The following is a 16493-nucleotide window of genomic DNA, read 5'->3' on the forward strand; positions in this document are numbered from 1 at the left end:
AGACTTATTTCTTTGAAATGAGAAATTAGGATTTAATTTTATTTAGGTTTAAGAGCGTTTCCTGCTATTGCTCAAGTGGAAGGGGAGTTTACCCTAAAAACTTGACACATCAGTTTACATTTTTATCCAGTTTTTAATACTATATACACATTTCCTATATTTTCTGGATGTATTCTATTAAAGAGATTAAGAAACAATTATATATGATCACTATAACATTGCAAAAACAACGAATCTAATTCTGGCATGGTGGCCTAAGACTTTTGCACAGTACTGTATGTTCTCATAATACTTTCTGACCGTACACTCTTAAAAATTAAGGTTCATAAGAGGTTATTTGTTGAAAAACTTTTGACATCCACAGAACCTTTCTGTTGCACAAAACCTTTACTGTATAATGTATGCACTGGCATAACACAAGAAGATTGTGTTCAACTGAAGTAAAATCAGCCATCTACACCTCAACTGGCATCATGGTAAATCAATAGGCTTTATGCCCAGCTGCACTACCTCCCGAACCCCAGCCAGCTCCTTGTTTCCTGTCTGCCCTTGTTGGACAAACTGATTAATCCAGATGTGTCTGATTATTGTTGTTGTGACTACTGAGGTCAGGCACACCTGGATTGGTCAGTTTGTCCAATAATGGCAGTCAGGAAACAAGGAGCTGGCTGAAGTTCAGGAAGTAGTGCAGCTGGGCATAAAGCCTATTATGAGAGAATTTTCTAGTGAACTATTCTTTTAACACATTTTTAGTTGTAGTGCCCTTCTGGATAAAATTTAGCATGCCTACACTGGCCCTACAAATATAATTATTCAATCAAATTAGTTTTCTAACAAACATCGCAATCCTCTCCAAGAGAAAAACAAAGAATGATAGCAAAATCACATTTCTTATGAAAAACAAACAGAAAAAGATTGTCCATTACAGTCTGGCCACTTTGACCGAATTTACAATGCACATTTTAAGTGAAACAAATTCACATTTATTTCCCTCACATGGCACAGATCAGATATGACACAGGAAGAGGAAAAAGCAAAAAGACTCCAATATTCTCCAAATAATTCAAAGGACCGGAGTCGATTATTCCGCTTATACCACGGTTACCACAAATATTGCTCTGGTGCCTATTTTAAGACATTTGACAAGTTAGGTGTGCGGTTTCCAGAAACACCCATAGAACATTTCTCAGCCAATCAGAATAAAGACCCGTATTATAAAGCTCTATAATCTTATATTTAAATATCGTACAATCATTTCGTCTCTGTCGATTGCTTATTGTGACCTTTAACTTTGCGGTTAAAGCTGCTCCAGGTCATTGTGTCTACCTTGAATTGCTTCACCAAGTGTTTTATGTAAAGGTTGATATCGGATACAAGTGGGTCGTCCAAAAAAAGCATATAGTCAACATATCAGAGTTATGCAGTGTAAATCCAGCCATAGTCATAGTACAGAATACAGAAGCACTTTCAAACCACTCATTCAAGACTTTTTTATTGAGTAAGAAACCAGACTGAAGGCACCCTGAGCTAATTATAGAGGGTTTACGGTTGTGTATTTGAAACTTCTGATGGTCAGAAGATACCAGATCAATCAAGGGTCAATTAAGAGAACAAGAACGACTATGATAATACAGAGTTATGTACAAAAACAAAAAGAGTCAAGCAAGTTACCGGACCAGCGGACAACCTAAACGTCAAATGACACACACCCAGTAAGAAAGAGGAGCAACCCTCGACCCACCCATACATGTCGTTCCTGGAATAGAGAAGAATATAAGGGCATGTGTGTACAGTTGCCATTTTGAACCAATGAAGGTTTAATCATACCGTCACATTGTCATCAGTTTACATCATTCAACTTACAGTAAAAAGAGACGGGTAAAAACCGTTAGCGATCTATGATGTACAACGCTTGTGTGTGTGCACAATCACTCGAGCTCAGAAGAGGCCATAACTCTACATGCACAGTGGCTTATTGAGGTGGGTCATATTCAACATTTTTGATCTCTATGGCCAGGTTTGAGTTGTCCAGAACATCCACCAGTTCATTCACCTTTCTGATAGGTCCAATAATATAGAAGATCATTATTCTAGAACAAATGAATAAATTACAGGTTTGCTTCTGACTAGATGCTATCAGTTATACGTGAGGCAATGACACCATGTCGTCCTCCACCTCAAACTCCTCAGCTCCGTCATTGGAGAACAGATAGGTCGGAGGCTTCCAAGGCGACTCCTCGAGGCAGGATGGATAAAGTTTTCCCACAGCACAGCGGAAATCTTTACCGAGGTCCCAGAGAACTCGCTCGGACACGGCCTGCCGCAAGCACCAGCGGTCAAGCTCCAGATCATACTGATACAAAGCATACTTGGCCCGTTCGTTCAAGTGCGTCTCGCGAATAAAGATGCACAGCGCGTTGAGCAGCACCACCGCACGCACGCACGGGTCTGAGTATCTCTTGGCTGGGATGTCGGCGGCGAGGCGCCATTCATTTTTGTTAACATCGTAGATCTCCACAGTCACAGATGAGCCGTCGATGGTGCTTGTCGGCAGACGCAAGCCTGAGTTGCCCACCACGTGCAGACCGCCGATATAAAAGATGAGATCTCCTAAGGCGGCGGCAGAGGCAAAACAGCGACTGGTTTGCCGCATGGCCATTTCCACCCAAGCGTCCGCTCGGGGAAGGTAACAGTACATGAGGTCGTGGGTCATAACGTAGATGCAGTCGCGGGCCATCACTGCTGTACTCCAACTCCACGCGCAGGGAAGAGGGCTGGTCATGCTCCATTCGTCTCGCTCACAATCATATCGCTCCACTGTGCGCTTATTCAACTCGCCACCGACGTTATCGCCACCGATGGCGTAGATGAAGCCCTGGCAGTAGACCAACGATGGCTTTGTGCGGGCACACAACATGGGCGTTTTGCTTACCCAGGCGTTCTGCTGGGCATCCAGCCAGTAGAAGCTGTCCACTGAACAGTAGGCGGCCTGCAGCTTGCCGCTTTTGCTTCCGTGACTGGCCAGAGCGCTCTTCAGCGGTATCTGACCACCAGCAATGAAGATATCATTGTCCGGGGTGACCAACGTACCAAACTTCTGCAAGTCTCCAGGCGGGCTGCTCAGCTTATAGACCTTCTCTGCCTGTGGGCTGTAACAGACTACCGCGTGCCGTGGCCCGATCACGACCGGGTGGCTTTCGGCCGGCGCCTCGGCCTCTACGAAAATCAGCATTTCTTCCTTGGTCATGCCCAGTCTGGGCTTAAAAAACTTTGGCATGGACTTATACAGACCTTGTACCACCACTGACTTGTCATTGGGAGGAAGTCCTTGAAACCAGGCCCGTTGGGTCACTTCAGAGAGAGCATCGATACGAATCTGGCTGAGGACCGAGGAGAGATACTGCGAACGCGCCTCCATGTTGTATTCCAGCCACAGCATGGCTGCTTCGCGTACCGTTTCCTCTTTCTCCACGTTGAGATTATCGCTGCTCAGGAGGTCCAGCAGTAGCTCGTGTGAGAGCTGCAGGAAGGCGTCCTGTCGGTACACAACGGGGAATTTGTGCTCCACCATGCGCTTGGCGCTCTGCTTAAGCTCGTTGCAGCTGAATAAGTCACCGATGCTCAGCATCCGCACACAGTTTTCGGCCGTGATCTTCTTGACTAAGTAATCTCGACACTGCAGCAAAACGTCTTCTACCTGAAAGGGTAAAAAAAAGTTGGCAGGAACGCAGTCTGACATTATTGTGCATCACAAGAACTTGCCTTTATCAAAGAAATTAATAATTTTCAGCCATCATGGTCCAAAGATAATCTAAGCCAAATTTGATGAGTGGTTCTTAAAAGTATGTTTTCAATGGAATTCAAAATGTAGAATTAAGTCAGTTTTATCATGAATAAATAGTTTTGCTACTAAGAAAGGTACATTACGATTTTTTCTGAACAGTCATCTTTTATTGTAACAAAAATAAATAAATGTCAGTGCAAACATGGCTTTCCAACCTGAAGGAAACAGGCCGTCTCGTAGAGAGGCTCGACGGTGCTGTCGCTGATAAGAAGGTTGCCGGTGTAAGCGTAGGTTATGATGGTCTGCAGCGTGGTAGGGTCAACATTTCTAAGATGAACATGCGTCTGTTTGCTTTCACTGAGTCCACTCATAAACATGGCCCTACGAGAGCACAATACATATCCTGATCAAAACAAACCTCACTGAAAGGAAAATGCACCAATTTCATGGATTAAAACTTTTATGCAAAAAGATGTGGGGAAGAATGATCCCCTATCCTGGAATATTATAAAGAAATGCATGGCCACAGTTCCTGTGAAGAGACTCATTTTATTATGCAATGTTTGGTGTAGGAGTAAGCGAAAAAAATAAGATTTCACGGTTTCATGTTTTTTGGGGCCGTAAACATGCTCAAAAACCCTTGAAAGTTGGTACACATACGTCAGAGTCGTCGGCCATTATGTCTGGGCAAAGGTTGGCACCTGGGTGTGGCAGGTGGCTAATACCGCATCTTAATCTGCACTATCCAACCACTGCACTGCCATTTCATTTGCATTAACAGGACACACCCAAAACGGCTCATTTTTGCTCACACCTACAAAGTGTCAAATTTTAATATGCTGAAATAAATATAATAATATACGTACTCTGGGAACACCAAAGTTTTATTTGACATCTTTAAAAAAAAAGTATTGTGAAATGTCCCCTTTAAAACAAATTAAACAGCAACATGTGCTCCACATACCTGAAGTAAGAGCTACAGGTGGCCAGCACCATCTTATGGCAGGGAAACTCACTGTCCTCAACCAGCAGGGTGATGTCAGTCAACAACTTTTGCTCATAGAAGAACTTTAGCTGTTCCAACACAGAAACAGCATAGTCCGTGTTGACTGGCCGGCGTTCTACGACCTCCGACATCGTATCCCATGAGTTTGCGACCAGAGCGTATTGGTTACTGCTTAGAGATGAAGGATGATCCTTAACCTCTCTGAATGACAGGGTTTACAGAAGTCGTCCAGAGTTCTGCTGACGTAAAGAATGTAAAGTGTACAGTAGAGGAAGAGGTGTTTACGTCACAGCATCTGTACTCCAGTGTACCTGTGAAACAAATGGACACATGGATTACATTCAATTCTAAGGGTGCTCAGGTGGCAATCATTATTGATGAATAAACGTTTAGTCTCTATAAAGGCAGATTCGATGTTAAGCTAGATGTGTTCAACATCCTGCAGCACCGTACCTATAATGAGGTTGGTTTATTACTACACGTTATCCTGGATTAAAAAGCGACAAAATTTAGTACACTTTTTGGAGAAGCATTAATAAACCCAGTATCTAGAGCAGCACAAATGCAGTCCTGTAAGCCCTAGTTGTTTTGGTAATACTGGTGCCAGGGTTTTTCCTTTGGATGCGGCCTGACAGTTGTCTTTGTTCACCCTGGCATTTAGATATGCTTATTTGTCATTATCAAAATCTGCGTGAAACATTTTAAACATGACAATTGAAACGGACAATTGTCCGTTGACAATTGTTTTTATTCAAAACGAAATGCTCTTATAATGTTAAACAAGCCCTCAGTATTATCGCAGTGTCTAAATAATTTGTGCATATTTGCACGTTATCTGAACTTTGAAGATTTAATATGCGGCTTTCCGGGAGCGGGCATTGGATGTGCGTACACACTACACACAGAACTTATCAGGGCCAAAGCAGCGCATTGAAATCTTTATGGGTTCTTCTTGCTCTTTAATATAGGGTGTTTTCACATATAGTTCATTTTAAAAGAACCAAACCCAGTTCACTTAAAGTGAACCAGAAAAGGAACTAGTCCAATGTGACCTCAGTCCTTTTGGTGTTCACAATATAGTGGACTCAAAAGAGGACCCAGTTCTTTTTTTGGTCCTCTTCAGAACTGAAGTGATCTCAGACCCTTTCTTGTTCACATCACAACTTCATAAGAACTTAGATCCCAGCTTTCTGTGCAACAGCTGATTTGATACAATGTCAAAACGACACGTAAAGCGGACCGGGACCTCATTGATTTCACATATCAAAAAGAAATCGAACCACAAAAGAACCCAAAAGCAAACCGTACTCAGACCACCTCTGGATGTGGTCTGAGTTCGGTTCGCTTTTGGGTCCTTTTAGGGGGGTCTGAGATCACTTGTGGCGCTTTTCCATTGCATAGTACCCCACGGTTTAGTTTAGTTTGGGTCGGGTCAGCTCACCTCACTTTGGCGTGGTTAGCTTTTCCATTGAGTTTAGTATCACTTCGCAGTGGAAGGGATTATAGGCGTGTCGTTATATTTGCGCTGCATAAGGCTGTGACATCATACAAGTGAGAGCGTCCTTGTACATTCCCATACATTTATTTATTTATCAGTCCGCCACAAAATTAAAATTGGCCACCACAAATAGATGTTTGCACATCGCGTTTATCACTAACGTTACCTCTGTCTCACATGACAGTTTCTGTTCAAACACCCGTGGCGTCAGTCGACGGCGCTCCGCTGAGCCTCAATGAAGTTGCATTAAAGCATAAATAATACTGACGTGCACGTCCCGAATGTGCCGCCACAAACTGCAAGTCTGGAAAAAACTGTTATGTGTTCCTGATTCACAACCTGTGGATGTTTTTCATCGCTAAAAGGGTGTTTGGAAACTTATAGCAGAGCACAGATGACTACCTGTTTGCTCGAGACAGCGCAAGCTAGCAGTAAGCTAAAGCTAATATTTTACATAATAGGATGACGCCGATGACGATTCTCTCAGACCAATCAGTGATCTACAGTCTTTACGCGTCACGTTTGGTATCAGCTCGGGTCGCTTGGAACCCCAACCGAGGTGGTACGAAAAAAAGTATCGGGTACTACGAAGTGATCCCAATGGAAAAGCTCCCAAAAGTGAGCTGACCCGACCCGGACTGGACCGGACCGTGGGGTGCTGTGCAATGGAAAAGCGCCATTGGTTTGTTCACATATACACCCTGAACTGCTCTGAGAGCGTTTGGAGGGCTCAAACGAACTAGGTGTGAAAACACCCTTAAATATCTAAATCAGGGGTGGCGAACGTCGGTCCTGGAGAGCCGCAGCCCTGCAGTTTTTAGCTCCAACCCTGATTAAACCTCACCTGTCTGAAGGTTTCTAGTAACTCTTTAGACCTTGATTACCTGTTCAGGTGTGTTTGATTAGAGCTGGAGCTAAACTCTGCAGGACTGCGGCTCTCCAGGACCAACGTTCGCCACCCCTGATCTAGATCATGTTCACATGAGAATCTTTTGTGACGATGCAGCACTGGCCAATCGGGCAAGTGACGGTTCTGTCAACCCTGGGCCATCAGGGACTCTTGAATTGTGCAAATCATTTTAATCTGGTTCGCTTCACTATGACTCATCAGATCAGGGGCGGATCTACCGGGGTGGCAGTTGCCACCCTAAATAAAAGCATTGCCCACCCCATATGGCACCCAGGTGCTGGTATCCCAATATATATAATATATACCCGAGTAGGCTCTTTTAGCCAGAAAGGCAATGTAGTTTTTCTCTGCGTGTGTTTGGGGGTTGGTGACATACCTGACGAAGATTTGTGTGTGTGTGTGTCTTAGAGGGGGTGGGACAACAACATAGCGGATGATGATTGGCACAGTCAGTCCGAGCAGAGTCTTTTACAGTGTAAAAAAAGTTTTCCATCGTTGAGGTGAAAGGCAAGAATATTTATGTAACGTGCAAACTTATGTGCATGAAGAAAGAGTCTCTTCATGTCTGTAGCAAGTGATTCTGATCCAATAAAGCACCTCACATCATCACATGCTGGCAAAAAATTAGTGGTTTCTCTTTAGTGTCTTTAAGTGATTAAGTTGAGCATCACATCATCAGCAAATCAGAGTACTGAATACGGTCATATTTTACAGATAAATGTTGCATCAGGATAAAAATACAAAAATTAAACTGTTGATTGTTTAATATTGCCTGAGGTAGTTGCTTGGTAGTTAAAACAACTGAACTGCAGGTTAGTGTAAGCAGTAAATATCTTTTAAGCAGTTCTTTCTAGTGTTAGCCGCCTGTCATGTCTTGTTAGCTACTGCAGCAATCAAAATATTCCATATGAAATCGCTCGTTATGATATTGCCTAATGTTTTTATTTGTCTTCATTAAGGAGACAAAACTTCAGTGTTGTGTATGTTTAGAAAGCTTGAAAGACAACTTAATGCTGCATTTTCCAGGATACTATGAAAAGAAAGGCTGATATTCATTTTTTTTAACAAAAAATAATAGAAAAATCAAATACTATGGGAGTGGAAGGTACAAATAAAACAGAAAAATATGTTGTGGAAGGGAAAGGAGTAGATCAAGTCATTAAAGAAAGAAACATAGAAATGGATGCCAAAGAGCTCAAAAGAAGTGAAGAGACAGAACTCCATCATGAAGTGAGTGAAAGGATTAAAGAAGAGGTTTATGAGAGAAAGAGATGTGTGCCTTTCAAATATGTTTTACATTAATATAAACTAGGCAAACCTATTTTATTTATATAAGAGTCTTTATACCATTATGTTCAACCTTGCTCATCGTGGTTACAGTCAGTGTTTATAGATATTGGTAAGATGTAAGCTATGTATTAACTTAGTAAGACAAAGGGTGCTACAGTCATAGACATTATATACGTAGACACCTCGTAGAGCTGCCTATTGGAGCTGACGCATCGTGCGGCCGCCATCTTGGATGGGTCTCCAGTGCGCTCCCTTGCATTCATTTCTAATGAGAAATAATCATAACTCCCCTAATTTTTACCGGATTTTCACACGGTTTGAGTTGTTATAAGCGGCAGAGATTTAGTTATGATACAGGACGATGTCACACATTGAAAAATACTGCTTTCATGCTAAAATACTTTGTATTATGCTCTTTAAGTATGGCATATTGACAGAAGCAGACACTACTTAAGTATTTTACTTTCTACATAAAAGTAAATTTTCAAGTATCTCTATTTTATCAGTATTAATTCTGGAAAACTTGTAATAGCATATTATCATAATTTTTACTCCACTACATTTCATAATTTCAAGTTTTTGGTTTATATTTAATATTTAAGTACATTAAACATCTACTTTTTTACTTTTACTTAAGCAAAAAGTACTTTAGTACACAATTTTTATGTAATTTTTACATAATTAGGTATTTTATGTAATTAGGTATTAAATTAATTTTAATATGAATGAATTGAGAATGAATTGGCTGTGAGCGTTTTCATTCCTAAATGGCGGTCGCGCTACTGAAGCGCCATGTAGTGGCTGTTGCCAAAAACGAATCAGAGTTTCCCCTCTTGTTCTTCTATACCAGGGATGGGCAACTTCGGTCCTGGAGGGACCTAAAGGTTTTTAGTATGCCTAGTAAGACCTTAATTGGCTGCTTCAGGTGTGTTTAATTATGGTTGGAGCTAAACTCTGCAGGGCACCGGCCCTCCAGGACCGAAGTTGCCCATCCCTGTTCTATACTCGTTGCTACAGAGCTTTGAAGACTCTGTCACAACAAAACCCTCCCGTTTTATAGCAACTTCCCATTGCCTCCTCATGCCTGTATCACTGGGAAGAGAGTTCAAGTTCCTGCTGAACATTGACATAATATTATAAATAATAACTAGTGCTGGGCAAAGATTAATCGCGATTAATCGCATACAAAATAAAAGTGATTTATTTGCATAATATATGTGCGTGTACTGTGTCTAATTATTGTGTATATTTAACCACACACACATTCATATATTCATTTCAGAATTGTTTTACTTATATATAATTTTTTAAAATTTATTTTTAATATAGAATATATAAAAATATAAATAAATATATCTAAACATGTAAATGTTTCTTAAATACATACATGAATGTGTGTGTATTTATTTGTACATAATAATTACACACAGCACATACTCATATATTATGCCAAAAATCACTTTTATTTTGTATGCGATTAATCGCGATTAATCTTTGCCCGGCACCAATAATAACGTAAAATAACCAAAATGATTGTTCAATCTAACTTGTGAATGTAATCCCATGTGATCTGGAATCAATACTGCGCCGGTTATTGCAACCGGAAGCTGCACAAAATACGGGCATAGTTGCTTTCTTTCCGTTAACTCCGATTGACTCTGGTGCTTGCTTACAGACATACCGGTAGATATATAGATGTCGCCCTTGGGACTCTGAGCATGCGTCAAAACCGCCACCAACTTAGAACAGGGGTCTTGTCATAGGAAGTATCTAGGTAAAGCTGCTATCTCCGCCTGTACTTCGAATTCATGAACGATACTGGACTTTTGTGCTGCGTATGGATGTTAGGGCTACTAGCACTATGCATTACAGTTAGAAAAAGTAAATTTTCATCAAATCAAAACTTTTATTTTTTCCTGTACTAAATGCTAAATACATGTCTGACTGTTGAAACGAACCAAAAGAAAATCGCTTTCATGACGATATATGGTGATTTTATTTCGGTTACACCATTGCCTACAATGACGCTGATGCGGGATTCCCCTGTTTCAAGATGGCGGCTCTAGTTGACGCATTTGGTCCAATGAACTGCCGTAGCCAAGGCGACATCTATGCTGAGTCCCAATTCGCATACTATCCGTCCTAAATAGTATTCGAAACTAGAATTAGTACGTCCCAAATCGTAGTATGTTGAAATGAGTATGCCAAAGATACCCGGATGGTCCACTATTTCCGGTTAGAATTCGAAGTGCAGATCAATGCACACTCTAACGGCTAATATTGCCCACAACCCATTGCGTGCGGGAGGGAGGAGCTTAACCACACTGACTTATTTGTAGTAATACTGTGGCTGTACAAATGTTAACTTTATTAGTCCAACGAAAGAAACATGGTTACTACACTTTTACTATAGTAAAAGCATGGTTCATTTTCATCTGGGTATTTTTGAGTTATATACATAACATAAGTATAAAATGAAATATAAATACGTTAAACAATAGTTATACTTTACACTTTAAATATTTTGACTTTAAAATAAGTAGCTTTCGTTACACACATGCACATGAACGTCAGAACCACTCGCCTCCCAAACGACCTGTGTTTGTGAGTTCTGTGCTTTACTCCCAGGGCCGGTTTTTGCTATGGGCAATGTGGGCGAACGCCCAGGGCGCAATCTATGTGAGGGCGCACGAGCGCATTAAAAAAACAACAACAACATCAAAGCGTTTTTTTAGACTAACGCTCATTTCCATGTCAAGTTAGTGCTGAGAGTCATACACAGGTTGTGTGCGTGTCAGAAGAGGCACGGGAGAAAGGGGCGGGCCAACTTGTGACTGCAAATCGCTCGCTCGCCATATAGGGGGCGAGCGAGGGATAGACTGATCCCAGGCCAGAGGCCACACAACACAAACTGCTGCGTCTGCTTCCAAATAAATTGTATTTTTCATTCCTAAAATTAACATAGACCCATATACCTACGAACATGTTATCAATTGGATTTTGTGAAAAAAAATCTGTAGAGTCATCTACGTGACTCACGTCACGTGACACAGGTTGATTGACAGGCGAACAACAAGTGCAAACTCACACAGACCTCCTGACTTTGTCCTTTTTTATTGCTATATACGCTATATAGCTTTTTAAATAATTTGTAGTGTAAGCTTAGCATTTGTTAACATCCTATAAACTAATAAAATGTGTGTTATGGTCATTTTAATTGGGTAACTGATGCATGTGTGATGTAAGTGTATCTAACTTACATATTGTATCTTAATTGTAAATTCAGGGGCACTTCTGAAATATTTTGGAGTAAGAGCACCCACTGGCAAAAATTAGGAGTCAGATACTTCCGCAGCAGCCATGGCCAACAGACATGGTTGTGTAGTCTGATGAGGTGTGTGTGTGTGTGTTTATATACTGTATTACATTTATTTATCTTGTTTTTCTCTGTTCTTGTTACCTTTTTGTATTTAAGATTATATATTTAAGCAATATCGCTCGAGTAGGAGTGTGATATAGCTCTATATCATCACGGCTGTGATTAGGCCAGAGGCACGAGGCCGCAGGCCGAGTGCCGGAGGCAATCACAGCCGTGATGATATAGAGCTATATCACACGACTCCGAGAGCGATATCGCTTTTATACAACAGTTCGACGGCACACGTTTGAAAAACGAAAACTAGAAAACAACAACGGAGTTATTTTAAAAGCCTCTTTGTTTGAGAACTACTTCTTCCGCCACGGATTTGAGGGCGGCCAGAATGACAGGTAAAACTTTCGGCTGCTTTGAAGCTCATAACAACTCAATGGACGGAAAAGCCGTTTCTTTATATTACTGTTTCTTGGTCACAAAGTGTAGTTTTAAGATTAGTTCAGTCGAGAATGTATCTGTATTATATTTAAATCTGCAGTCGATTAGTAAAGATAGCGCCTGTTTGAACGTTTGCTTAGTGAGATTCGGTACAAATGAGAACCAAAGCATGAGCGGACATCAGTGTTCACTCGCCCCGCTGACCACCGCCCTCTCTGGGCTACATTTCTGAAAGGGATTCCCTGGCTCTCATGTTGGCCTTGTTTGTTTATGATGATCGTCAAAATGAGATCAAATCAGCAGTATTTGGTGTCATGATCAAACTTGTACTTGTTTTTTTATTCATATTTAGTGTCTTTTGTGTTGTTATTGTTTTGGCGCGAGGTAAAAGTTAATAAAACTATACTTGTGAAACGTTACTATTGCTTTCTCATGTATTCTTAACGCGATACGAGCACTTGATTATTATTATTAAACTTTGTTCTTGTCAGTACTATACAAAACGGTTTTTTATAAGTGTCAGAGAGATGTTTTTGCATGCTGCTTATAAATATACCAGTGGCGATATCTCATAACATGTTTTAATAGTCACGTCACGATAAAGTAAATGATCAATGTCCACATTTAAAAGCTGCGGGGCTTACCTGCAGTTCCACGGTGTTTTCGCGTTCTGATAAAAGATATAGCTCCAGAAAAAAACGAGTGTTTATATTCCTCTTTCCAAGTGTTAAGCGTCCACACGATGTGACAAGACATTTCTCCCATTAACTGTAACGTAACATCCAAGAGCGCTGATCTTTGACGGAATAATACTTCTGATTGGGGATTCACAGACTGATTTATGAGCTAGTAAACTAATGAGACACACACACGGAGAGTGATTCAAACAGCGCGTCTGTGTTTTTCCATTCAGAGATGAGCCTGCTTAGGACCTCCATTCACTAGGTGGCGGAATAATACGAAAGGTGAAGCGGCTACAGTGCCGTTATCAGTACAATATCGTATAGCTCTTAGCCAATCAGATTCGAGAGCCAGAGAGAACTGTTGTATAAAATAAAATAATACATGTTGGTGGCGGGATTTGGGGGTAATTTTTTTTTCTGGGGGCGGCGAAGGGATGGTTCGCCCAGGGCGTAAATCTAGCCAGGACCGCCACCGTTTACTCCTCAACTTGGTAGAACACATTGTAAAATGTATTGTGGAAAAAAACAATTAGAAAAAGATGGGAATAGTAAATAAAATTATATTGGACATAAGTTATAAGAATGAATTAAATATTGTTAACAGTCGTGGTGCGCGTAACTAGGCAACCACGTTATCGTTCACGTTGCATAACGTCTTCGAAGTATGTCCCAGACCCAGAACGTGCATAATTTTTTGCTACACACTCAAAAGTATGTACGTTTTCCTCATAAAAATAGTACATACTTTTAGGTCGTAGTATAAGTAGGCGAATTGGGACTCAGCAATAGTGTACATATCTATGGCGTACAGTGAGGAGACCCATCCAATATGGCGCCGACGCTTGATGCGTTCCAGCACGTCATGAGGTGTCTACGTATATAATGTCTATGGCTACAGTAGAGATGCTAAAGGTAGCTGCTTGGGTACGTTACTTATAGAAACATTTGTTGTTGCGTTTATTTATGTTATAAAAATTTGATTTCCAGTGTATACACAGAGTATAGTATATACAGTATATAATTTCTTAAATCCACGAAAACCATGCAAGGATGCTTACTTCATTGCCACCCCTCTAGTTCTCATGCCACCCCATAAATAATTTTCTAGATCAGATGCAAACTAGCCAAGTCTGAATCACTTCACTAAACCGATTCAAAACATGATTCAGCAGATGTTTTCGTATCTTTAGAGCAGTGACAGAAATCGCGTCAAACACACGGAAGCAAAAAAACTCACAGCGACAATTCTGCTCTAAAACACGGGCGAGCACAATCCACAGACCGTGACATAGCGGATCTTATAAATGCATTTACACGCGTCATCCTATGAGGTATTTAAATTGGCGGGACAGCAGTCGTTTCCGGTGAAACTCATCATTAGTCATATCATTTTCTGTGCCAGCAGTAGGAAACGTTGAAGAGTTAATGTTAGTGAATTTGTCATATTTATCGGCCTAACTTGATCTCAACCTGAATCAATGCATCATATTGATATGTGATGATGTCAGTAAAACTGACCGTGGTGCTCGTGTAGACAGTGTTGTTGTTAGAGGTCACCTTACCTCCGATGAGCTGCTGCTGTGTTTCTCCTCGATCAAAACACACAAAGCCGAAGCGCGTTCACGAACACCGCTGGCGGTTAGCAACGCTCGGCCCCGATACTTTACTCGCTCAGGTCAAAGAGGCCGATGTCCTGATCTTGATCCCAACGTGTTACTTCAACTCAAAAGCATGTTACCTCCTGATCACTGTTGCTTTATGCTTTAAATATACCTGCATAAGCACATATGACACATGGCGAAGCTGCTAGCCGCGGTTGCGCGCATCCTAACAGCAAAACTTCACTGTAACGTAACAGAACGATATAAATACATCCAACAGAACCGCGCGTCCACTTTAGAAATAAAGCACGAACAATATGTACCTGACAGCGATGTGACTAGTTAAGAATATACACACATGCGACGACCGAGGGACACTAATTTAAGAAGTTGCTTCGTTCAGCCAAAGTAGCCGAATGCTAACAGTGCGAGAATTTGAGCAGCAGTAAACGCGAGAGCAGCAGACGCCGAAAGGGACGTAGCCAGGACACTTCCGGTTTGCCTATAATTGGTCACCGGAGATGACGCGGACCGGCAAATTACACAACATGCAAAGTAACAACAACATTAAAAACAATAAAGAAACAATGATCATGAAAATGATACAAATAATAATAATAATAATAAATAAACAGCTAAGTAAAAAAAGAAACACAATACTAAAAAAACACAAAAAGAAGACCTATCTATCTATCTATCTATCTATCTATCTATCTATCTATCTATCTATCTATCTATCTATCTATCTATCTATCTATCTATCTATCTATCTATCTATCTATCTATCTATATGTGGTATATTCGTTTTTTGCCTTAGCATTCCTTACACAATCCAGTGCTACTGACAAACCTGTATTACTGCAAAATATAAACTAGTATTTTATGTTTATGTTTACAGAAAAAGAGTTGAGAAAGCAAGACTATCATGTTAAGAGGCCACAGTGAATGGGTGATTCTCACGAAACCATTGAAACACCACGGCACTAATGATTTTAGCTTTAAAATGTGTAATATAGTTACATTAAAAAGCATCAAACACAATACTGTGTTCTACCTTGCACAATGTGTGATTTCAACATAAGAATTTTTAATTGGAAATTTTACCTCATTTTCTGCTGAAATTCTCATTACCGCAATGTGTCCGGCTGTGTTTGAACATGCGTTATGTTGTAATTTAATCAAATTAACACAAAAATATTAAGAAAAAAATAAATGGATGTTTTGCTAGACTACTAGAGAAAAAATATTTACTGAATATTCATGTATAATTATAATGAAGAAAAATTAGAAAAATGATGTGTCCATGCCTGATGTTCTCATCCTCCGCAACACTTTTTGAGAACAGTTTAAGCACACATACAGAATTTTAATAAAGTTTGATTTTGAGTGACCAAGCACATGGACCAGTTACTTCAAGATGGCTACCAGGTAAGATCATTTTTTACAGTTAATTTGAAATATTGTCTTGTCAGAATGCTTACACGACATTTTGATTATCATTACCGCAACAGATGCTTATTAAATGTTAATTTAATTAATAGAAGCATAATACTTTGATTTTAAATGCATGTGCGGAATCTCCAAATTATGTTCTTTCAGGTTTGTCATGTCATTTTGAAAATATGTCAGTGTTGATGTTTTCTGACTGTTGCGGTAATGAGATTTTTTAGGACTAATTTTTTAAATTATGTTACAAAAAGTGTTAAATGATAAGTAAAAGTTTTTAAATTAATGCTCCCATTTACTCCAGACTTTGTTTTTCAATGTCTGGTGGAAAAAAAAATTAAGCAATTTTTACATTTTCATGCTTGACATTTTTAAAACCAAGTTTTCGTGAGAATCACCCGAATGTAGATGTAAAGATGTGTGACAGATATAGACGGTCTCAGAAGCAACAACATAAACAAATG

General features: G+C 40.3%; 1 protein-coding gene across 1 annotated transcript; it reads right to left on the reverse strand.

Annotated features, from left to right (window-relative positions):
- Positions 1 to 1476: 1476 nt before the first annotated feature.
- On the reverse strand, positions 1477 to 15045 carry kbtbd2 (kelch repeat and BTB (POZ) domain containing 2). Its single transcript, XM_055176170.2, has 5 exons — positions 14907 to 15045; positions 14545 to 14755; positions 4749 to 5101; positions 4000 to 4165; positions 1477 to 3697 (listed from the first exon to the last, which is right to left on the reverse strand). Exons 3-5 carry the CDS (start codon positions 4919 to 4921, stop codon positions 2141 to 2143), a joined length of 1896 nt encoding a protein of 631 aa, XP_055032145.1. The 5' UTR covers positions 4922 to 5101; positions 14545 to 14755; positions 14907 to 15045; the 3' UTR covers positions 1477 to 2140.
- Between the last annotated feature and the right edge of the window lie 1448 nt (positions 15046 to 16493).

The sequence above is a fragment of the Misgurnus anguillicaudatus genome, chromosome 4 (assembly GCF_027580225.2).
Source record: "Misgurnus anguillicaudatus chromosome 4, ASM2758022v2, whole genome shotgun sequence".
In the NCBI taxonomy this organism is placed as follows: domain Eukaryota; kingdom Metazoa; phylum Chordata; class Actinopteri; order Cypriniformes; family Cobitidae; genus Misgurnus; species Misgurnus anguillicaudatus.

Coding starts and splice junctions, on each gene's coding strand:
- kbtbd2 (XM_055176170.2), bottom strand. CDS start 4,921: ATGTCGGAGGTCGTAGAACGCCGGCCAGTCAACACGGACTATGCTGTT. Junction 4,166..4,748: donor ACCTGTAGCTCTTACTTCAG/GTATGTGGAGCA, acceptor GTGCTCTCGTAG/GGCCATGTTTATGAGTGGAC. Junction 3,698..3,999: donor AGACGGCCTGTTTCCTTCAG/GTTGGAAAGCCA, acceptor TTACCCTTTCAG/GTAGAAGACGTTTTGCTGCA.